This window comes from Scomber japonicus, chromosome 2 (genome assembly GCF_027409825.1).
Source record: "Scomber japonicus isolate fScoJap1 chromosome 2, fScoJap1.pri, whole genome shotgun sequence".
NCBI lineage: Eukaryota > Metazoa > Chordata > Actinopteri > Scombriformes > Scombridae > Scomber > Scomber japonicus.
The window spans coordinates 25,657,684-25,682,413 of record NC_070579.1 but is presented as its reverse complement, the minus strand read 5'-3'; the positions used below and the strand labels follow the sequence as shown (position 1 = coordinate 25,682,413).

Genomic DNA, 24,730 nt, shown 5'->3' with positions numbered 1-24,730 from the left:
TTGGAGCAGCTCCAAGCAGGACCGCTGAAGTCCTGCAGAGAGTCATCAAAAGGTGTTCGGCACATGATCAGGTCTGAACAGCCGTTTGTGCAGAACCTCTACATCCAGAGGAGCATGAAGAAAGCTGGAAAACTCAAGGACCAGACAAAATGGAATTGTGACAATTCATTATTATGAAATATTATTTCACCGTTTCATTGATTGCAGGTTATTTTATTTAATTACTGCAGTTTTGTTTTGTACCCCCCCCCCCCCCCCCTCCCAAAATTATGGAGCCAATGCAGTTTTGGAGGATATTTTATATCTTGTACTTCACCCTTAAGGTTAACATGTGCATCAACACAAAATCCAATGTGTTTGACACAGTACAATTTGTCCCCATGATAGTTTCATTTCAGAATACCACTTTCACACAATGCGTCTGGCTGTTAACAGTGAACACTTTGGGTCTCCATAAGCTTGTCAAATTTTTTTGTAATGTGCAACATAAATATGTGGATCCCCTTGCATCTTAGTATATATCCCACCATGTGTTTCAAATACACATGTATCAGTAGTGTATTCACAGCGCTCCATCAGCAGCTCATCTTTAAGAGCATCAATCATCATCTGCTGCTGCTGTGATGTTTCCTTGAGTCCAAGGCCCTCTACTGTACACACTAACCTACTTCACCATAACCCACTGATTATCTTTCATAGCACCCATTACAATAGTTACTGATGCAAATATTTAGTAAAGACAGGGCAATAGTCAGTTTAACACCAGTGAAAGTTCAAATTCATGCATTTTGCTGAAGAAGTGACTTGCTGTGGCTGAATGTGCAACCTCAGAAAGCCTGTAAAGTAGGATGCTTGCAGAGACTTGAAGCTGTCCCTCAGGGCAGCATTATCAGTCTAATTATTAAGTTATGAAAACTAATTTCTTTGGAAACATTTGCATTAGAGAGAACAGCTTGTCTGAACTTGAAGATTATTATATTTAACCTATATAGCACATCTCTTTTAAAGCCATTATTAGTAAGACAGAAGAGATAGGGAGATCAAGTGCATTTTATATTTTGTAAATTTATTGCATTAAGGCAAATTATAAAATATAGAATAGCCTTAAAATATTGGCATCAATATGACATGTAATTTGTTTGATAATAAATGGTACATGATATCAAATTTCACCTAAAATATGCAAACAGTCAAGATTCAGAGGCTGTGCTGATAGAAACCCCCTTCTGCTGTGCAAAGCGAAGCACAAATAGAATAGTGAGAGTTGAAACCCACCACCAATAATCAAAGTGTAAAACGATACATCAACCAGCACTATGTCACTTCATGATGGTACAAAAGTCAAATCAATTTTTTTTTACCAACAACTCTTAACATTCAGAACAATAAACATTTTCCATTTTTGTGTCTTGTTTTTTTGTTTTGTTTTTGTTTGTGTTGGCATTGTGCAAATTTTGGTTGAGGTAATAACATGAGGGGATAAACACAGTGAAAGGAAACACATACAGTACAGATACAGATTTTGACTAATACTAGAAAATATAACTGCATCAAAACTCCCAGAAAAAACGTGAATGTGCAAAACAAGCATAAAATTACCAGTGTTTTTCCCTAAAATGGTGAAGTACAGCACATAGACCTCAAGCACATATTAAATTGTACTGGCTTGTAACCGGAGCGGTGTTTCATCATATAATATACCAATTAAGTAGAAAAATAGACCAAGAAAAGTAATTGTAAAGCCTTTGTAGAAAAATATAATTCATTCACTGAGATGAATACAATTTGGCCAAATACAAACACATTACATGGAAAGTACCAATAAGGCTATAAGATGATTGTCAAGGGGAGAACAAGGCTAAATTCTTTCAGAAAAAGGTCTTACTCAATCGCTTGCATGGCTAACATTTTACTATATCTGCATGTTGACTGTGATCAATATGATATTTCTCTCTTGGTGGTCGTCCATTCACTCAGCTGCAGGCTCAGACGCCTCTGTCTGCACGTCCACATCTTCATCGCTGTCCGGGGTGGAACGATTTGCCAAACGTTGCCTACTGAAAGGCATGTCTCCACGCCTTTAAAAAAACCCAACAACAACAGATTAAACAGTGTCACCATGTTCCACCTCTTGTTGAAAAGTGATGTACATTGAAAGGCAGGTGTATGACAACTACATGTAGCTGTATGACAGATTGCACAAACTGGTCAAAAGACTTAAACCACTCTTCTTCCATTAAGCTGCAAAAAACTAATTCATGGATATTAAGACATAATTTAATGAATAGTTATAAATCAAAGCTCAAAATCTTGACCTCTCTACTCTCAACCATCCGGCACTCAAACGAAGGGCGTACGACACGTAAATGTCAGCAGATCCTACCTGATCTTGCTCTTCAGAGTGCTGACTTCACGGTTCATAGCATCTGCTGACTCAGTGGCATCATCCAGTTCCCTCTGCAGCTTCCTGCGGTAGGCATTGGCTCTTGTAAGCTCCTCCTCGGATTCTTCTAGCTGACGCTTCAGCTGACGCATACGGCTGTTCAATTTGTCTGCCTGCAGAGAGAGAGAGAGTTTACTTAGTGTGAAGAGCATCAGTGAAAGTGCAAAAACTAAAATACAGTGGATCAGCAAGGACTTGAGAAACCACATAAGACCTTTCTCTCCTGTCTTTAGCAATCTGGAAATTAAGGTAGTCAAAAGAGAATGAGTGATGAAGCTTACTTGGTCTTTATATTGGTCTGTGTTGCGTCTTTCATCATCAACCTGTAGCAGCACCTCTTTCAGCTTCTTCTCCGTCCGCCTGGCAAGCCTGGAGGCCTGTTGACGCTCCCTGAAAGGAATGGAAAGGAAAAAAATTACAGTGTTGTGTTGAGCCTCTGAAAGTGCACAAAAAATGGCTAACAACAAAAAAATATGGTTCTTTAAAAAACAAACAACCATGAAGTTAACTCCTCTCCATCCCTTTTTACTGGATTACAAAATACATAATTACTGTAACAAATACAGTTACAAACCAAAAATGGAGTGGTTGTGGCACACAGACAAAAAAAAGGCCACCTTCCAAATCACCACGATATGGATCAATATGTCCATTGCTCTGGCACTCACTTTGACTCTATATCGAGCTGCTCTTCCAGCTGAGCTATCTTGGCCTCCAGTGTGGTAATGGAGGATTTATACTTGGACTTGATGGTTCCCTCAAGCTCCTGCAGCTTCAGCTTCAGCTCCTTGTTCTGGCGATCCAGCTGGGAACGAGTCCCCTCCAGTCGCTGGGAGTTGCTGCGCTCTGCACCCAGCTCTGTGGTCAACTGCTCTGTCTAATGTCACAAACATACACAGTAGAGAGACATTAAAGGACATCATATCCTAAAGTAAAGATCTCAGTCACCCTGGGTGTTTTTATTTCTTCATCTTTTGAAATGTTGTGGGTTTTTTTCTATTAAAATCCTCGGCTGCATTCATATGCTCAACATAGCAAGACATTGTGGTTTCTTACCTGCAGTGTGGTTCTCTTCAGGCGGTCGTTGACCATCTCGGTATTGAGCTGTTCTTCCTCCAGCTCCTCCTCCAGCTGGGTGATACGGGCCTCCAGCCTCCTCTTCTCATCTGCCAGCAGAGAACTGGGCAGCAAGTGAGGACAAGGAGAAATGACAGTTAAAGTACAAACAGATTTACACAAAAATGACCATGCATATTTAAACAAGTGCAATTTCTATACCTTACGCAAAGTAATATAGCCAAGTGTTACTATACAAATGCATTGTGTAATAACAAATATGCACAAAATGTTAGTGTAAAATGTTTACCGTTTCCGTACCACTGATGCATTTGGGTGAATCTTCAGTTAATTTGACTAAAATAGTGGCTGAAAAGTAGCAGTTAAAGTTTGGTTCATACTTCTTAGAGTTGCTATTGTTAATCTCGTCCTGGAGCTCATCTCTCTCGGTCTGGGCCTGCCTCTTGAATCTCTCTGCGGTGGCCAGATCCTGCAAGAGAGAAGACACAAGTATATTAAGATTAGAAAGCCTGATACTCCAGGGAGTGTTGGAACTGTTAACTGTAAAAAAATGTGTTCAATGTATGTAATTAACAAAAAAACAAAAACAACAGACTTATTCTTGTCCATAGGAGTTGAAACTGCAACAAATATATATTTTTTAAAAACAGCTGTAAGTCACTGTCTACCTAATCATATTATAGTTGATACCAGTATTTAGGACAGGTAGTTAAATAACATTTTAAAATTGAGAATAACATGAGCACATGAGCAAATTCTCCCCGTTTCCTTTTTGTTATCGCAGAGGGAAATTAGTTTGCAGTGTGTCATTAAAATTTAAAAATAAAGAAGTCTGTGTAACTCCAGTCCAGTTTTAATGTACATGCAAAAGATATTTGTACTCCTCCACAGCCTGAATTTGCTGAGCAGTTATGACTATCCCTTGAGAAATTATTTTCTAAAAGTCAATGTACATTTTTTTGTTTTATTAGTTTGGGGGATTAAATTAGTTTTGGGCAAAGGGTCAGATAACATAATTATACAAATGATTATTAAATAATATTATTGTTCTCTTTTTGCATGTTGATGTCATCCTTTTATATTTCATGTAACACACCTCATCCATAATATCCAGTTGAGTCTATAACACTAAGACATTGTCCAAACTGGTACTTTTTCCACCATCCAGTCATGTTTTTCAGCTGCCCCCCCAAAGTGACTTTCTTACCTCCTGGAAGTGCAAGACCTCTGCCTCCATGGTCTTGAGCTTCTTCTCAGTCTCCTTAGCTCCGTTGACAGCTTCGTCTCTGGACAGACGCAGTTCATCCATCTCCCTCATTTGCTCTTTCATAAGGGCCTAAATAAAAAATGACACCCATCATTGTTAGGGTTTCTAATCAATATCTATGACCACAATGAGCACTTTTGTCATTATATACAATGTAGTCAACAGGACTATGTACAAACTCCCATATATAAAGTGTAAGAGTTGACCAACCAACAATAACATTTCATTTGTTAGTTATCTAGTGTTATTCTGTATTTTAGAAGGCTCCAAATCATTTACATTGATTTTTGATCATACATGTATTAAAACAAACAGTAAGGAATTTATGGACCACCCAGCTTTGGCTCAAGGTTGTGTGTGCGTGTACATGTGTTACCTGCAGTTTTTTCAGCTGTTTGAGGGCCTCATCACGGCCCTTGTTGACAGCATCAATCTGGAGTTCAAGTTCTGCCAGGTCCAGCTCCAGTTTCTTCTTGGATGAGAGGGCCTGACTGCGCTGCCTGCGCTCATCTTCCAGCTCAACCTCCATCTCACGCACCTGAAGGACAGCAAAACAATGTGGGTGATTTGGTCACACTGTAATCAAACATCTTGCAAGCAGTAACTGAGTAACTTTTATGGACAACTGCACACAGAAGGTAATATTTATTTTTCTTTTGCCTTTTCGGGGTATTTTTTGCTTACCTGTCTGACTAGCTGTTTCCTCCTCTCCTCTCCCTGCTCATCTCTGGCCTGCAGGTCTCTATCAAACTGGGCCTTCATGGCCTGCATGTTGACCTCCAGACGCAATTTGGCATCCTCGGTGGCCTGCAGCTCATCCTCCAGCTCCTCCAGCTGAGTTTTCATCTCCTCCAGCTGCTGCTCCATGGCACGCTTTGATCTCTCCAGCTCATGGACCTGTGGAGGAGGACGTTGCATTGGTACACATGCAGAGTTTTGGAGCAATTTTGGCAATATCTATTAAGTACTTCTGCTAAGAGCAATGTTGCCATCTTTTATAGCTTCAATAAAAACATTATAAAAGTAGTTAGTGGCTGAAATATTTAGCAAAAGCAACTCCTCTCTATGCAGAGCTCCATGCACCAAAACATACCAATGTTTTCACTTACACTCTTGCCGACATCATCCTTTGAGGAGACCAAGTCTTCCATCTCGGCTTTGAGGACTTTATTGGCCCGATCCAACTCATCTTTCACGTCTGTCATGGTCTCCAACTCGCGGGCCAGTGTCAATGCTCGTGTTTCCTTCTCCCTGGCTTCAGCCTCGGCCTTGTCGCGCTCCTCAGCAAACTGAGTGGAAATAGTTTTCTCCTCAGCCAGCATCTAAGAAAGAAGAGGAGAGATCAAAAAGGCAGTTAAGAGTCTAATTACATTTATAATCTCATATAAGTAAGTGGTCTTCTAGTCCAGCTTTGCTCTGGGAGCAGAACACATTGTGGTTGTGATACCTGGTCGAACTTCTTCTGCTTCTTCTCCAGGTTGGAAACGATCTGCCTCAGGTGGTCCTGGTCCACCAAGAGGTCATCCAGCTCCTGCTGTAAACGCCTTTTGGTCTTGTCCAGTTTGTCATAAGCGGAGCACTTTTCCTCCAGCTGCTGCTGCACGCCATCTAAGTCCCGCTGGATTCGCTTGCGGCCTTCCTCCGTCCCCTCCAGGGTTGAGGCCTCCTGTTCCAGCTTCTTCTTCATCTCTGCCAGCTAAAGACACAAGAAAGGGAATTAGAAGGACAAGAATAAAATCTGAGCAAATTGGATGGCATTGTTGAATGCTGATGAATGAATCATGGCTACAGCAGGAGGAAGGCTGAGTAAGACTAGATGAAACATGGAATGAGGAGAGTCATAGTACAATAATTTTGATGAATGCAATGTAAAACAAAGATTATAAAAAAATGTAAAGTGCACAGAGACACCATGGACCAACCTGAGCCTGCAGAGTCAGGACCTGCTTCTCCACATTCTTCTTGCTCTCCTCCTCTTCCTCCAGCATCTCCCGCAGGTTGTTCTGCTCGTCCTCCAGCTGCCTCAAGCGAGAGGAGATCGCAAGCTTCTGACGAGTCTCTTCTTGGAGCAACTCCTGGAGTTTAGAAAAGGAATAAAAACAATGTGAAAAATGAAAAATATTTTTTTGAGAGTTTTTTTTTTTTTGCATATATCTATTTACATTTTGCATCATGCTGCATTCCTCTTTGCAGTGTTGCCATGAACATCGGAGCAATCGTTTATCAGAATTTCAATGTACTGAATTGATTTACTGACAAATTGTTTCATCTCTTTGAGATAGTAAGATGGACAAGAGTATGTCAAGCAGCAATAGTAATCATTAACATGGGTCTGGGTCTGTACCTGTGCATCCTGCAGCTGAGACTCAGTTGAAGAAAGGTCCTTGCTGGATTTGATGTTCTTGCCCTCTGCTTCACTCAGGAGGCTGTTTACATTCTCGAGTTCCGACTACACATCAGAAATAAAGAAACAATGAATCACAGACAATTTAAGATCATTGTGTCCATCCTCACTGAGATACTATGAAAAACTTTCCTTCCTTCAACTCCATGCTTTTCCTTCACTTCCCTTTAAGCAATCACTCCACCCTGCAAAAATGTCTCTATTCGTACCTGCATCTTGGTCATCTTGTCGGCCAGCTCCTGCCTCTGTCTGTCACTTTCTGCATGTTTGACCTGTAGCTCTTGGACTTGGGCTTCGGCCTTCTTCCGGCGCTGCTCGGACTCCGTCTTGCCTTGTGTCAGAGTCTTCATCTCGATCTGCAGCTCGTTCCACTCGCTGTCCAGTGCCTGCTTTGCTTTCTCCACTGACACTTTGTTCTGCAGGAGTGGTGAAAACATCAGACACATTACTGGTGCTCTTCAGATGTTTGTTAGGCATTGTCATCTTGTTTGACCACCTAATTCATTACCCTTTTAGCCTGCTCCAGCTGTTCATTGAGCTCTTCAAATGCCTGATTGTGTTTTTGTCTCATGTCGGCCATCTGCTGCTCGTGGACCTTGGCCTCTTCCTCCAGTGTCTTCTTAAGCTGGGTGACCTCCGTCTCACGTTTGGACCTGGAGAGATGGGACAAGAAAAAAAAAACTAAAATCTACACATCTGTGTTGCCTTCAAAGCAGTTTTGTTATTGTGTGTTTTAAAGTATCTCAACAATTATTGGATGGATGGTCATGAAATGTGTTGCAAACACTTATGGTGTGGCTCTTATTTATTTTAATTTATTCATACCTGCTGCCCTTATCTGGACATTTTATAATTTACCAACATACAGTATGTCCAGAGGTTAAAAGATGAACATTTTGAGAATTAGAACTTCTTGTTCTTGAGATCCACACATCAGTGAGATCACATGAGCTTGACTGTTACCTCAGCTCTTGCTGTGCTGCAGTGGAGTCCAAAGTGTCCTCTAGCTCAGTCTTGAGGGCCTCCAGCTCCTCTCCCAGGTCCCTGCGGTTTTTCTCAGCCTTGGTACGAGCTTGCCTCTCCAGCTCCAGATCTTCCTGCAGTTCGGAGATCTGGGCCTCAAGCTCCCTGATCTTCTTCTGAGCCAAGTTCTTGGCTGCAGCCTCCTCCTCTATCCTGAGAGGTGAGGTAAAGAGGAGGGATGAGTGATTAATACAGTTACGTGTAATCTTGAAAGGAAGAAACATTTCTGAGCAAAATGAAGCCTTATTCCTTAGTAAATCTTATTATATATCTGTTTGTGGCTTTTGAAACAAACTTTATCCTATCCTACAAATAAAGAATAGTGATTTTTCGCACTAAAAGACAAAGTTGAAACTAAATCTCTGAAAACAGCTCTGACCTGGCCAGTGCAGCAAGGAGTTCCTCCTCCTTCTTGGCCAGCTGAGCTCGAAGTTCAGCAATCTGGGCCTGCAGGTCAGAAATCTGGTCATGGAGGTCAGTTGAGTCTCCTTCAAGTTTACGACGGTTCTTCTCCAACTCCTGGCGCTGTTTCTCCTCCTTTCTTAGACGATCTGAGTGTTAGAAGAATAAAACACAAACATTTAATACTTTTGACTATAAAATGATTGTGCTGATAATGCTGATGATACATAAAACGCATGTCATCAAAAAACAAACTAAAATAAGATTTTAATCAATAAAGATATTAATACTACAAAATAGTCACAAAACACACCAACATACTTCTTATTTGGTCAAAAACCTGAAATAAAGAATAATGTAATGAATAGACACTTGCCCTCCAAATCTGTGATCATGGCTTCATGTTTGTTCTTGAGTTTCTGCAAGCTTTTGGACTTCTCCTCCTCTTCAGCCAAGTTGGTAGTGAACTCTGAGATCCTATCTTCCAGCTGTTTCTTCTCCTGAGGTTGAAAAACCAAGAAATAAAATGACTTCTTGTCCCGGATGAGACTGCTTTATTTACCCTGCTTTTCTCTCTTTCACACAGCTTCAATCCATAATATTGGTTGGACTGTGCATTGATAAATGCTGGAGCACTGTACCTTGGTGAGCTTGTTGTTCTGGTCATCCAGAACCATGACGTCCTCCTCAATCTTCTTCAGCTTTGCGTCCGTGGTGACCTTCTCCATCTGAAGCTTCTGTCTGGCAGCTTCCTCCTCATCCAGCTGCTGCTCCAGATCCTACAGAACAGAACAGACCTGTTGTGTTAATGCCTTTGGTATTTGAATACGTTTCTTCATGACATCTCACAATCTGTGTCCCACAGGACTTTACTGACCGTGATGTTCTGCTGCATCTTTTTTCTCTCGGTATGCATCTGGGTGACACGCTCTTCCTCCTCCTCTAGGCGAGACTCCAGGTCGTGGAGGATCTCCTCCAGCTCCTGCTTCCTGGTGGCCAGACGGGATCTCATCTCCTCAGCCTCAGCACACAACTCAGTCTCTGCCTGGAGCTGCTCTTGAAGAGCCAGCTTCTCAGCATTCAGCTAGCAGAGAGGAGGTCACAGTTGAAGTCAGACAGGATAATTACACCTCAGAACGGCTTTATTCAAAAGTAAGAAGACTTGTTATAATGACTCATGTTTTTATGAATTAATCTTAGATACGCCAGATTTCAATGCTGTCACAATCACAAGATTAAAAATAAAAACCAACCACAGACTAAGCTTATTGTATCATTTTTGAGACTCCTACCTGTTGCTGCTTGGTCTCAAATTCTTTGAGCTGTGCCTCAGTCTGCAGCTGTCTTTCCTTAACCTTGATCAGCTCCTCGTCTTTGGCCACCATCTCCTCCTCCTGCCGGGTCACCTGCAGCAGAGGCTTCACCTAGGGGGAAAAAAAGAAAAAAGAAATCCACTCACAGTTATTAAAAACAGATGTTTGGACTTTCTTAGGGTGGATGAAATTATGCTCACATGAGGAAGGCTGAAAACCAAAATGAGATTCAATAGCAGCCAACTAATTAATTTGGCATTTCATTATCAGCAGCACAGTATTATGACAAGTAAAAATAGGGCACTATGTTTCAATCTTGCTACTGTCTGTAACCATCTCACCAGCATGTTGAAACTACTGCGGCCATGTTTACTGGATTACTCATTTCTAACCTTGGTGAAAAGCCTCCACCACTGCCAGTTCCTGAGTTTGAGGTAAGCTGCACAGTTCCTCTGGATCACTTTCATGGCTGTCAGCTGCTGTTGTCTCTTGGCAAAGGCTCTGAGTAAAAAACATTAACAACACATTTCCCAGTTTGTCAATAATAATGTTCTCTCATCATCAGATAAATGCATTTGCAGTAGACGATGAAGAGCTGCACTCTGTTAAGTTCATTTACAAAAACATTTACAATATTATGAATCAAGTGACTTAATCCTTCATACTTGCGGGACACATATCCTCTGCACCAGGCCTGGAAGCTGATGATCACATCAGTGATCTTCATGTCTCTCTCCTCCTCCAGGTGGGCCAGGACTCCAGCTCTGAAGAACACTTTACTTTGACCAATGCGGTACAGGTTCGAGTCCAACTCTAGGGCTTTGATCTGACACAGAGAAGAGAGTAAGACAGATTCAAGTGAGGTGGAGTTTAACCTTTTTTCATCCTCATCTGATAAACATATTACTTTTAAAACCGATTTATTTATTGTTCTTACCATGAGCACGCAGGCTTGCTTTCCATCCATGAAGCCCTTTGGAATTGAATTTGGAGTGAGGATTTCATACCTGAGAGGCAGGCAGAGGCAGAATTAAAATTACACAAATTCATACATTTGGTGTTGAGGTTTTTAAGTCTTATGTCTCCACTCTTTATGTGAATAATGTCTCTTAAAACAGCTGATGTTTATTACCTCTGTCTGAACTCCTGGAACACAATGCGGTTGGGGAAGCCCTGTCGGCAGATACGAATCCCCTCAAGGACTCCGTTACACCTTAGCTGGTCTAGAACCAGGTGAGACTCCAATTTACCCGCCTGAAGGAGGAAACAAATACAGAGGCAACAAGTAAAGATTTGTGCATGTACTTTTACTTTTTGATTACTATACATAGTCCAATCATTTGTGTTTTTGACTAAACAAATCTATTAGTGTTTAATACAGGATCAAAATTCATTGTGGTTCTTTTACTGGTGGATCCCCACATGAAGCAGTATAGCAAAACACCCCATAGCTCATAAATCTCTCATCTCTTAGTACACATTAATAATTTATCATATATGCATTTATGCAACAACTGCAATGCTGCTCCATGAGGTGAATGTGCCCTTTTTCCAGTACCTTCTTCTCGTGGTTGGGGATGATGCAGCGGACAAAGTTAGGGTTGGTGTTTCTGAGGGTGGCCATGAGGTTACCCAGTTGCTCCTTGTACAGTTGGCCCACAGTGCGGAACATGCCTTTGCGAGTTTTGAATGCACCATGCATGGAGTCCGACATTCCTGCCACCTTGTCCAGGCCGACAATACGGTCCACTGTGAGGACACGGAGGGGGTGGGGAAAGATTTTGTCATGTTCTCATGATAAAAATATGTTTCTATCACATATTTTAGATAATAACTCTTACTGACTGTAGCTCTATTGTCCAAACACCAGATGGCCTTGTGCTTACAGAAATTAAACTGCATGCTCCATTGTGTATTTCTTCTACCATATGATGATTTTACCAGCTATATTATTTTAAAAAAAAGGTGACAAATATAAACTATGAGTTGTGTAACATGCTCTTGGTCAACAGTTGTGTTGAAAAATGTGACAATGCAAAATATACAGTTGAATTGCTGCGCGCACGTTTATCACAAACATTTGCAATGCTCCAGTTTTGGGAACTTAGTCAGGCGTCAAAAGATGCCTTCTTAAAATGTTGCTTTTCCAATAAACTCTGTACTGACAGTGCAGAAAAATCAAACATTTTCTTTTCCTTTGCATTGTGACATTTTCATAGTTCAGAAAGAGATTTTAGATAAATTCAGCTACACCACTTACTGTCCCTCCACAGGTCGGCAGTAAATTTATCTGTAGACTGGTTGAGCAAAGTGGCCACACACTCATTCAGAGGATCCATGTTTTTCATCAGCCACTCATCTGCTTTGTAGTCCACCTGCACCAGAGTCACATGATTTATTTAATCTTTAATGTTATTTTATGTTAATTCCATAAGTATTTATAAAGTTGACTTAAGTTACAAGTTGACTGTATAAACCATATCAAGAAGTTCCTCTTTGAGGAAAACTTTAGAAGGAAAACTATCTTGCTTTTCAGCCAAACTAGCTGGTAGGTATTCACCAAATACTTTTTACTCTACTTTTATTTGAATGTTTCCATTTAATGCACACTTATTTTCCACTACATTTGAGCACGTTTTCCTTTTCATCTGACTACATTTATCAGATTAGGGTTAGGGTTAGGGTTCCAGTTCAGTCATGGCTCATTGCTTTTGGACTATCTGGAAGACCATGGCTGGAGAAATGTTGTCCAACAGTAAATGTACATGCAACTCTACATTCAAATGTCTTTAAAAAGTAACAGATTCAACAACAAAGTTTTGCCAGTTACCTTTCCAGCATAATGTATGATGCAGAAATCAACATCGTCCTTCAGTTTCTTGGGTTTCTGGAACTTGGGGTTTGTGCCCTGTTCCTGGCACACCTTCTCCACAAAGCTCTTGTCTGTGGCTTTGGGGAACCAGCACTCTTCATCCAGCAGTGAGAGGATGCCTGGAGGACCAGCCTGTGATGAACAGTGGGAAAACAAAACAAACAGCATGTGTCAGTTTGCAATTCAAAGGAATCCTGACTAATTTATAATCTATGTGCAGTTACATGCAACACAAGCATTAACTTCTGCAGAGGGCTTGTAACTGACAATTTAAAGTGTCACTCCAGGTTAAGACAGATACAGTCAGTGTTGATGTATGAGGCTTCAGGAGGAATAACTCTGTAGTAACTGGGTGACAGCTTACATGTTTTTCAATGAGCTCGATGCAGGGCTGCAGGTCGAGGCCGAAGTCAATGAAGCTCCACTCGATGCCCTCACGCTGGTACTCCTCCTGCTCCAGGATGAACATGGTGTGGTTGAAGAGCTGCTGCAGCTTCTCGTTGGTGTAGTTGATACACAACTGCTCAAACGAGTTCAGCTATAAAAGAGGAATGAGAGCAAGGAAATGAGTATATAGTATTTCAAATTATGCTTTGACCATACTCCATAATAAGAAATATCATCCTTTCACCACTTATTGTCTAGAGGGTTGCACAGGGGCTGGAGCCAACTGGTTTCGACATTGCCATTAATCAGCAACAACTTACGTTTGTACAGTCTTGGCTTTGAACATGCTACCACAGGGACAGGTACAACAGCTAGAGTACTCCTGGATTGGGAAATCATCTCACATGCTTCTTGAATGCTTTTATACTGGACATCTGATAGCTGTCTGACACACCCAATATGCATGAGGTGACAAAGTGTAAAAGGAACCCTAACCCTAACCCTAACCCAGCCATGTCTTTGCCATCTCAGTGAATTTGTGTAGGTGTGTGTGTAGATCGGGGGAGCTTGTATGAAGTCAGAATGCTGAGCTAAACTTTGACGCATAACTGTGAGTCTGTCAGGCCCTAAACACTTTACCTCAAAGATCTCAAATCCAGCAATGTCTAGGATACCGATGAAGGAGGCTCCCTGTCTCTTGGTCTTGTCCAGGGCTTTATTGATTCTCATGACCAGCCAGCGGAACATCCTCTCGTAAGAAGCTTTAGCCAGAGCCTCGACAGCAAACTCAGCCTGCTCCTGGGTCTGGGCTTTCTGAACATAGTCCCTGCCAACCTAAAAAACAAACAATTTTCCATGTCATACTGTGATACTAAATGATCATTGTGTGACTTGTTTAATTTTGCTGATTAATTTAACAGAAACCCAAAAACACCAGCTTCAAACAAGGTAGTGAAAAAATGGTCACAATGATTGCAATGTAGACCTTAATTCTGGGAGACAGGATGGCTCGTGTGAAGTCAGTGACATTGACGCCCAGCAGATGACACACTTTCTGGGCAGCTGGAGGCGAAACATTGAGGATGTAAAAGGCAGATGATGGATGAATTAGGAGGGTTTAATCAAATGAAGTGAGACAGACTGCACACACAGAGGAAATTATGAATGATGATGATAATGGTGTTGCTATGTAAATGTGTGTACCAGTGTCATCAGGCATGGAGGCCTGGTCAGAGTGACGCTCCTTCTTGAAGGACATGTTTCCCAACTGTAGCACGGCCGAGATCACCTTCAACAGACCTGACCAACAGACAGAATATCTCAGTGTTTGCTGCCGAGGAGAAATCTCACATGATGAATTGTGCCACCATACACTTTTGTTGTAAAAAAGATATTTACTGTAGCTCCCTAAAAATAAACATGCATCAAATAATTAAGTTGATGCGTTATGCAAAAGTCAGTTTTACATTCATTGTGCCAATAAAAAACAAAATAATAACCGATTCTCTCCTCTTCCGGGATGCTCATGATCTGAAAGGCATCCATAGTCTCAGTGAACAAGTCCTTGTCCTGCTGGCCAGGAATTGTCACGTTTCCGTTGGACAGGAAGCGGTACTTGCTATAATCCTCCAGACACAACTCAGCTGGATAGTGAGAAGGAGGAGAAGAAGGAATAATTACTTGTGAACTGATATTTCTGTAAAGTGGAGAAGGAAGACTCCTCAACTCTACACAGGTTGAATGCAGACAACATTAGCACTAGTAACTGAACAGAGAGAAGGGAAGCTCTGTTATTAATCATAGCGGCTTGGATCAGCTACTTTGTATGTTTCATGTACAACATCTATTTAAGATGATTAAAAGGAGACATATTATGTTTTTTTGTGACTTTAAGTTAACATATGTAGAACACTAGAATATGAATATAGACCTGGAAATAAGCACAGTATGCCCCCCTTAAGAAATGCTTAGGCTCTTGAACTGCAAGTGCCATTCAGGTATTAATAAAAACATTTCTTTACACATTTATTTTGTAACTTTCTGTCATAAAAAGACTCACAACGCAACTTGTCCCCTGCTCCTGACAGCATGTAGTAGAAGACATGGAAGGCCCTCTCCTCTTTAGCTTGTCTGATGGCCCGAGACTTCTCCAGCAGATCTGGCAACATTTCAGTCAAGGACAAAAGCAACAGCAGCATCTTAAATGTGTAGTACAATGTTTAGATTGAAGGTTGGATTACCATCCAGGAAATTTGGGCAACCAAGTTGTCTTTATAGTAATTGTGATACATTTCAAATTAGTTTGGCAATACGTATGGCAATTTGTTTTAATCCTTTTTATATTTTAGTGTTATATTTGTTTAGATGGTGCAGACCCATCAACAACTTTGTTTTTAATTAAATCTTAGGAAAATGAAACGAAAATGAAAAGTGTTGAATTGTAATAATACTGGTTGATTTTTCTTACTCTGGGCAAACTGGGTTGGAACATATTTGTGTGGGGGCGGACCCCCAAGCTACCTAACAGGTTAATCCACCCGTGCACAAAAAGAAAGAAAGAAAGTAAGTAGCATGTTTTAAAAAGGATGCAAGTTTCAATGTTAGCTCCAACGATGTATCCATTGACGTCAAAGTTGATCCGGATAAATTTTCCCTACAAGAGAAAAAAAAAAAAAACAATAACTTTTGATATGTGGCATTAAAACTTGAAGATGTTTTACATGTTTAAAATTTAATTTCTTACAAATCGTGAGGAGTTGTCATTCTTGACAGTCTTAGCGTTGCCGAAGGCCTCTAGGATGGGGTTTGCTTGCAGAAGCTGTTTCTCCAGTTCCCCCTAACAGAACAGAGACAGTATCAGTATCAGAGCCAACCACAGACTCAAAAAATAATTTATCATGACTCTGAGTTGAACATGCGACGAGCAAGCACAACTTGTAATGATGTATTTTCTTGAAGCGGTGCGGACCTTTTATTGGCAACTACAAAACACAAGCTCTGTGCAATGGCTCATTCAACTTATTAAAAACTATTCAGTCCGCATATTCAAAATAATTACCTCAGGGGATATTATAATGCCTAATCAAACACACACACACACACACACACACACACACACACACACATGCAAATACACAATCCTGCACATTTCAACACACAGTCCCACAGCATAGCAAGCCCACTCAAGCACAAAAACCCTGTAAAACCATCCTTGTCCATGCAGGCACAAACAAGAAAACGCAAGCAGCACACAGGTTAGCTACGATCCCCCAAAGAAAATGCAGGAGTGCACTGTAACACCCCAAACAGGCTAAAAATGACTAAATAACAATGACAAAATCCAGGCTGACCAGCTGAAAAAAGTTGCTGGGTAGACTAGTATACCTTTACTTAATACAGCTTTAAAATAGGCACAAACAGTAAGCTGTAGAAGGGCATGGATAACTTGGTTTTGTATTTTTAAAGAAAATACTCATCTCATGTAAAATGTTTGAGATTAAAGCTTCTTAATATTGTATATTTTTGCTTATGCTTTAAAAGAAATAATTTGATATTTTGTGAAGTATGTCTATTTTTATTTAGTGCAATTAAATGAGAACATGGATAACATTCTCGTGTAAAAAGTTGAAGTTTCAAAAGGGGAGTTATGTTCCAGACTATTTCATACACCTTGGTTTTCTGTATATATTAAATAAATAAAATACAATGTGCTAATTAGTGAGTTTTAGAGTTGGTGATAGGCCAGACTAGCTGTTTCCCCCCATTTTAGTCTTTATGCTAAGCTAAACTAACCAGCTATAGCTTCATATTTAAAAACATGAAGACGTGAGTGGCATCTATCTTTTCATCCAACTCTCAGCAAGAAAGCAAATAAGTGTAATTCCCAAAATGTAAAACTATTCCTGTCAAGCCACATTCTAAATCCAAGTACTTTAAAGCATTTCCTTCAAAACCCAGACAAAGACAATAAAACATTTCTTGTTAGTAGAGTAGCTCATGTGCATAAACAGTCAGACACCATGTTTATGGAGTCAGAGCAATTAACTCACATGTGACAAAACCGCACTGCCCTAGAGAGGAGGTGAAAAAAAAAAAAAAAAGAGAGAGAAGGTTTAACACATTTGACGCCAACTTCAGCAAGAAAATTTTGTAATTCAGAGGAAACCTATTGTCACCTGATGGACCATGAAGAAATCATTTCAACATTTCAAGTAAAGTCTTGTGAAATAACCTACATATGAGAACAAAACTACAAGTACACACACACACACACACACACGTGTGTGTTCTGCTTCACTTTGAGTCAAAGCAGAGAGGTGAGGCAGGCACGTCAAGGCCTGAAAAAGGAATGTGCGGTAGCCTCCACACTGCTCGTTGAGATAGACTACTTGTACAGATGTACTCGTATGGAAATCTACAGAAAGGGAAATAACAGGAAGGGGTGGGGGTATGGGGGTCCATTTCGGTCTTTACAAATGTTCGGACAACTGTGAGGAGTGAATCAGGAAGGAGAAGGAGACTGAAAAAGATAGATGAACACTGACCTGATCTTTCTTGGACTTGAAGGATGAAGCAACATGAGCAAGATACTGAATGACTTTCTTTGTATTTTCTGTTTTCCCTGCTCCGGACTCCCCACTGTAAAAGATACATGTAGCAAAAATTAAGAAACATTTTGCATTTCGATCAGAAAAACTGTCAAGACAACAATAAATGCTAAGTTTCTGATAAATGTAAGTGCGACCTCTTTTTTGCAGGAAAAAAAAAATGAAACCTGCATGATCAAATCTGAATTTGGTCGATTCAATCTTGGGGAAAATAAAGGATAACTTTAGGAAATGTCTGAATCTGGGAGAGAAATGACTGATCACTAAAGAAGAACTAAGAACTAAACCAGATTACAGAGGAGGCACCAACAGAAAAGAGCAACCTACGTGCAAAGGATCGACTGGTCCTCACGATCTGGTCGAGGATGAGAAAGAAGAACAATACACATCAAAACAGAAAAACAGAAGTGGTTGAAGTGAAGCTCAGAAGTTTGCAGAACTTGTATGACGTGTGATTATTTATGTAAAGAGTCTACAGCAAGTATGCATTTCATCTATGAAGGTCTGAAACAATTAGTTCCTTAGAACACAACAGTTGCACTTATAAACTTCTAAGTTCACATATTTGTGAGTTGCTAATCATTTGAGACCCACATTTGTCACTTCATCATTTCATTGTACATTCTAGAGTTGAACAACAAGAAGTTAATATTTTGATGATCAATAATTAGTTTTGTTATCAAGCAAAAATGGAAAAATATTTACAGGATTCAGCTACTTTTCTTGGTTTAAAATGATTGTTAATTGAAAATCTTGTGGGTCTGACAATAAAAAAATAAAAAAATGTGCACTATGAAGATGCAACATGGGTTTTGGAGGGCGCGCGGGTGGTTGAGTGATTGGGGGGACATGCCATGTTCGAGTGGACCCCGACTAGAGTCCTGGCCAGCGGCCCTTTCTGCATGTCACACCCCCCTCTCTCTCTCTCTCGTAATTTCCTGTCTCTCTACTGTCAAATAAAGGCGTCTATGCCAGAAAAAAATCTTTTTTAAAAAAACAACATGGGTTTTGGAGAAATGTATAAGTCACTGATGTGCAAAGAATCACTAGTTGCAGCATTAAAAGTGTGTTTGCATGTACATCTTGAAGTATACACACTATGTAATGTATATCTAGTTTATCTTTATGAAATCATAATTATGGTACCCTGCATCATGCTCCTGTACGCTGTGTCTGTGATGGCGTAGATGTGAGGGGGCATCTCGTGCCTCTTCTTGCCCTTGTACATGTTCACTATGTCCTCAGTGTAGATGGGCAAGTACTTGTACGGGTTGACCACCACACAGAAGAGACCTGAGTATGTCTAGGGCACGACAGAAGACAGTTAATGTCAGAAAGGAGCATTTACAATTAGATTTAATGCACAGCTTAAAATAACCCATCTGTAACATGATGATTCACTACACAAACAAATGTATCCAGCCAGACTCACATAGATGAGTCCAGAGTAGTATCTCTCCTTGAGGTTGTGCAGCACAGAGGCCTCATTCAGGCAGGTGAGCTCCGCCATGTCCTCCACCTTATTGAACTTAGGTGGATTCATCTTCTGAATGTCATCCTTGTTTACCTTCACCTGAAGTTCACACAGACAAGAAAGCTGTCAGAAGGACTTTCTGAATAAGATGTAGATGGCAAACACATATTTATTTAAGATTCAGTTCATTTTATTTTTTCAATGGGGATTTTTAGACAATTGCAGTGGCATCAATCAGATGAAAACGCTGGTCAGGATCACATGCCTCATGTTAGTTTCAGTTCATCATACTGATATAACTGAAAGAAGCTCAAAAGAGAAATTCTTCAGTTTCACCTTCTTGCCCGAGTCAGTCAGCTCCACCACACACTCGTCTCCTTGCTCCTCCTTGATGGAGCCAGCCTCAAAGCCCAACTTCTCAGAGGGGACCCACACCAGCTTCTTGGTGGCCCAGTCGGCTTGCACCAGGGGGTTGCTCGCCCCGCTGCGGTCCCCATAGAGGAACTTGTCTGCGTCCGTCATGGTAGCTTTAAACACAGAGCAAATTGACATTTTAAACTGACCATCTAAAAGAAAAAAAAAACATCCTGACTAGGCTGAGCTTTCAGAGAGTTGACATGGTTTGTAAGGGCAACAAAACATAAAATTGGCATTTTACTGGGCTCTTTGTACAATCGTCCTTAACATGTACTTATGATGTTCCATATTAGTCTGCTGCATCTGATTGCCAAACTGTCATTGTGCCTTGAAAGAGGTCCAATTTTGCACATAAAAGAAACTCAGTCATCATATGACGTAAACAAGTAGAGAAACTTGTTTCTTGTTTTCGGTCACTCTGCAGAAAAGAGTGACACCTAAGAATTGACACCTAAGAAGAAAATGACACCTAAGAATTAAATGTCCATAATTCAGTCATCATGAGTTCTGGTTTTGCACATTTCGCCCAAGCACAAACCATTTTATTCTTGGAAAGGCATCACGATTGAGGTAAAAAAAATAAATCAAATCAAGTCCTCTATCTGCCAATCATCATTACCATTACCATTACTATGTGCAATGGAGATTAAAATGTTCTAAAAATAGGATGTCATTGTGGCCTTGGGGTTTAAGATGCTGACAATGTAATCTGAGTCCAGCAGGACACTGTGTGATAGTTCCAACCTCTCATCTCTCCACCCCTCTGCTATTATCTCGACACTATCATAGTCAAATGAACCCGAAAACAATTTAAAAATAGTTTAGCCCTACAATAATTCGGTGTCCAAATAGTTTAGAGGACTGTGTGTGTGCATTATATTGAGAATATTTCATTATATATTATACACTTACATACACGGGCAGGTTGTAAAATCACCTTTCAATATCATGCAAACAGGAGAGTGTCCTTTACTTGACTGAGATTTGACTACAACAGCTTTCAGTGTTACTGCTCAACATGCAAGCTAATCTGTCATTCATCATGTGAGATGATGGGTCTTTGTGTTTAGTTTGCATAATGACTTTTAGCGCAATGTGTGACAGAAACACGGATGTGTTTGCCCACATGACCTCACACAAACTACTCTCTTCAAGGTGGTAAAATTTACTGCACTGTCAGGAAGTAACAGGGGGTACAGCACAGGTTTGGGCACATAACCTCCACCACAGTTGTTATTTTTATTCACTTCCACTGTATTATTATGAGCATGCAACCTATAACCTGTGACAGATAAACCTATTAAAGTTCAAAACAGACAAAAAAATAAAAAATAAAAAAAAGGTGCTGAGCTGCTCACAGGTCATTAAAAAAAACAAAACACATTAAGTGACTAATTTCAATCCTTGCCAGTGAATTTACCCGAGACACAACACAGTCAGACAAAACTATTAGTCACTTTCCACCTCAGCTCTACAGTGCAGCTGCATCTCTGCGTCACGTTTCTTTTACCTGTCCATCATTTATTCCCTGTCTGGACTAAATTCCTTCCTCACCAGCTCATTAAACAGAATTCCACAAATTCCCAACTCTTTTTCCTGGTCCTCTTCACTGCTTATTATCTCCAACTCTCTCTTCAGATTCTCAATTTCCACTAGTGATAATAGAGGTACAGCTATTACACATCATTGTGCTTCAGGCTCCATGTACTGCCTGTAGTCGTGTGTTATGTAAAGTACTGATAGAGGTCAGTGGAGGGATGCTTTGCAGTCAGGGAGGCAGGAAGGCAGGAAGGAATGTTGAGAGCAAGTCTGGGCAAAGAGAGAAATGTCCCTAACCACACCCTGTATCCCTCCCCTCAATCTGCTTTCACCAAAAGCATCCACAGATACAAATGCATTGTTTGTCGAATAAAGCACCATGAGCTGCATAATTTAGGGACTGATAGACATTTCACCACCTAATGTCACATATATAAAGACAACACAAAGAAAGATTAATCTTTTGTTGTGTAGCATAAATATGTTTGTCTTCTTTTTTATCTTGGTAATCATTTCCTGACTGCTCAGATTTATAAGATAAAGACAACAAGACTAACAGAATGGATTAATGTTTTTCCCCAGACATTAACCATTAAATATTTATGTCTCTAAAGAATTCCTGGACCTTTGGTTTACTTTTTGAGACAGGAATACCATCTCTTTTCAGCTTTTTATGGATTCACAGACAACTTAGAGAAGATAAAATATTAAACCGACCGAGAGAAGATTTTTTCCTCTCAATAAAAGGAGGCATCATTTATATCAAGGTGTGTGGAGTAGAGGTTTAGGGCTCTCAGGTGTAGGATAGATGATGAAAAAACAGCAGAGAGCGCGCGTGTGTATATGTGTGTGTGTGTGTGTGGAGGGATAAAGACAAGAGGAGTGTGTTTGTTTATAGAGTGAGGGATAAAGGGATCAGCGCACAAGGTGTCATCTGTGTCTCTCTTAAGTTCATTATGTGCTCAGACTTTTGAAGATCAGGGGGGAGGAATGGGGTTACACTTCTGATTATTCATCAAGCACAAAAAATCTCCTGCGAAGTGTGTGAAACAGGAGCATTCACAGCAGTTTAGAAAAGCTTCAAGTGCGAGTGTCTCAATCATCATTAATACTCAAGCTAAAACCACATTAAGCATGGGACCCACACAGAAAACTTGTGACATTCACACATATGTGGCTTCACTGTCTAAGCTATCCATGGGCTAACTTCCTCAGGAAGTTGCACAAACTCTGCCTTTGCACATTTTGACACTGTGTGGTTCAAAATGAATAACTGAACTAGTTTAACCTGCATGTCCACCTTTCTCTATCGATCCTATTCAAATAACTTTAATACAGTAATTAAAAAGGTGTGGACACATTTGTTGAAAATCACATCCTGCTCCACTGCTGCTGAGGCCATAATGGACAATAAAGTCTCAGTGTCTGGTACAAGGATTTTAACACACGTGAAGACTAGTTTAACCGTGTCTCCACTCACTCATCCTGTTAACCTTACAGCTTTTGGATTTAGTTCTCACTGCAGACACCCTCCTATTGTCTGCACAGACAATCTGTTTCATCTGCACCTCTTGTGCTCTTTGCTCTTATCATGTTTTTAACAGCATCTCCAGTCTCCTGTTCTTGGCTGCCAGTCAATCCCTGCTTTATCCAAGCTTCCATGGTTCTTACCTAACGCAGGGAGCACATGTCCCTGCAGCAACAGGCCCTGCCATCTGCAGCCTGGCTGCTGATACAAGGCTGGTGGGGTGAGGGAGGGACTGATAAGAGATGGGCTATGTTGCAAACATCAGGGATTAGTCACAGTATGATGACAGTGAATGAGAAGACGGTTGATTTAGAGGGGAAGCATGATGAGCACTGTTTTCTTAGCTAAAATGTGAAGTGTGATGTAAAAAGAGAGGCAAAAGTCAGCATTTCAGTTATAATAAGTATAAAAAGGTGACAGGAGCAGAATTAGTAGGGCTAAGAAGGCGTGGTTGCAGCACCTCGGATGACTGCCTCCAGATGTGGTGGTTGTGTTCAATTTCCGGGGTTGAACTCAAAAGAGGAAGATAAGAAAAAACAAACCCAACTATATTTTGCAAGTCACGGCCAGCAATATGCTCAAGCCCGAAACAGTCTTTAACAGATCACATTAAAAATTAATAACTGATCATCATTACCTGAGCTAAATCCTCTTTGGTGCACTGCATGTCAATTTTGTATCCTGAGGGCAGACACACAGCAGCAGGGCGTGTGCAGTGTGTTTTATTAAGGAAAGAAAAAAACAAAAACCTCATCTCATGCAAACCTCCTGACAAACAAGACAAAATGCACAGTGGGATCCAAACTAGATAAATACAACAGACATGAGCTTAAGTTGAAAGAATGAATACCTGAGATGAAAAGATAAATTTCATACTACAGGCCAGGCTGTTTGTCCTGTTTCACAGATAGTGTCAATTAACATTTTATTATTCTCGTAAATAAATGAAACATGTCCTAAAATATAAGATCAGTAGTAGCACATAAGTTGCACTCATACAATAAACTTCACTTTGTGTCTATCTTTTAAACGACAGGACAGAGTCTATCCCCTTTACAGGCCATTTCCCTTCTGAAAGAATCATTTTTCCTTTTTTTTTTTACTGGTGTTTGTTTGTCTTGTGAGCATCATATAGAGTATTGTAAGCATTAGCTGTGAGGCAGTATCACAACTGTCAGCACAAGTCCTGCTGAGTGTTTTAAATCAGCTTAACTTTCTGCATCAATGTTCAGAGACAATACGGTGATAATTGAGCATGCGCAGCTTTAAAGGGCTCCCCTGTGTGGCTTGCTGAGCACACCTGGCTGGATGCGCCACACTATCCAACTTGATTAAAAGCAAATGTATTTCTGCCTCTTTCTTCAGCTTTCTGTCTTCACTAAACTCTAAATTTTACCTTCACACATAACCCCCACCCCACCCCACCCTATCCCCACCGCTGAGGAAAACCGACAATAAACACACCTGGTTTTCAGCTGCAGGCACTGTAGGTGAGCTCGGTTGGTCCTGTTGTGTCCGTGTTAGTAGCAGCGCAGTCCTCCTCCAGCTACTTCACAAAACCAGAAGCTGCTTAGGGGGGGGAAAAAAACCTCTTCTCCGTGTCTGCTGTGTCTCCACTCTGTCATACAGCCCGGCTACTCAGGCGTGGCTCGGCGAGGATGGACGGTCTGTGCCTCTGATCCGCCCAGTTTTATTTTTTGCAGGTAAGTTTAAAGCCCCACCCCCTCCCTCCCGGCTGTGTGCTACGTTCAAGTCCTCCACGTAAAACCCTGGTGTTATTCTGAAAAATGTCTCTGAAGTAGTTTTAATGTTTGTTTGTTTTTTAATACCTCTTGAGTCACTGTAAAAAATAAATGGCACAAGAATATGGTAATGTATATGGCGCTCATTTGTGATCAATATTTTTATTAGATTAATATTTTTTTTTAAACATAGATTAACCGGAAACAGTCTTATATATTTAGATGGTGTGTTGAA

General features: G+C 40.6%; 1 protein-coding gene across 1 annotated transcript; it reads right to left on the bottom strand.

Annotated features, from left to right (window-relative positions):
* Positions 1-1,051: 1,051 nt before the first annotated feature.
* LOC128364824 (myosin-9-like) lies at positions 1,052-24,328 on the bottom strand. Its single transcript, XM_053325445.1, has 43 exons — positions 24,218-24,328; positions 19,606-19,796; positions 19,228-19,368; positions 18,942-19,098; positions 18,123-18,150; positions 17,733-17,826; positions 17,238-17,258; positions 15,932-16,024; positions 15,778-15,841; positions 15,248-15,346; positions 14,688-14,831; positions 14,392-14,487; positions 14,174-14,250; positions 13,828-14,022; positions 13,166-13,339; positions 12,760-12,933; positions 12,190-12,304; positions 11,488-11,678; positions 11,062-11,183; positions 10,867-10,936; positions 10,595-10,755; positions 10,322-10,430; positions 9,909-10,040; positions 9,494-9,700; positions 9,258-9,395; positions 8,993-9,116; positions 8,594-8,765; positions 8,155-8,367; positions 7,700-7,844; positions 7,401-7,607; positions 7,132-7,236; positions 6,710-6,862; positions 6,235-6,483; positions 5,897-6,109; positions 5,472-5,684; positions 5,164-5,325; positions 4,728-4,856; positions 3,901-3,989; positions 3,500-3,623; positions 3,112-3,320; positions 2,725-2,833; positions 2,384-2,556; positions 1,052-2,078 (listed from the first exon to the last, which is right to left on the bottom strand). Exons 2-43 carry the CDS (start codon positions 19,789-19,791, stop codon positions 1,970-1,972), a joined length of 5,886 nt encoding a protein of 1,961 aa, XP_053181420.1. The 5' UTR covers positions 19,792-19,796; positions 24,218-24,328; the 3' UTR covers positions 1,052-1,969.
* Between the last annotated feature and the right edge of the window lie 402 nt (positions 24,329-24,730).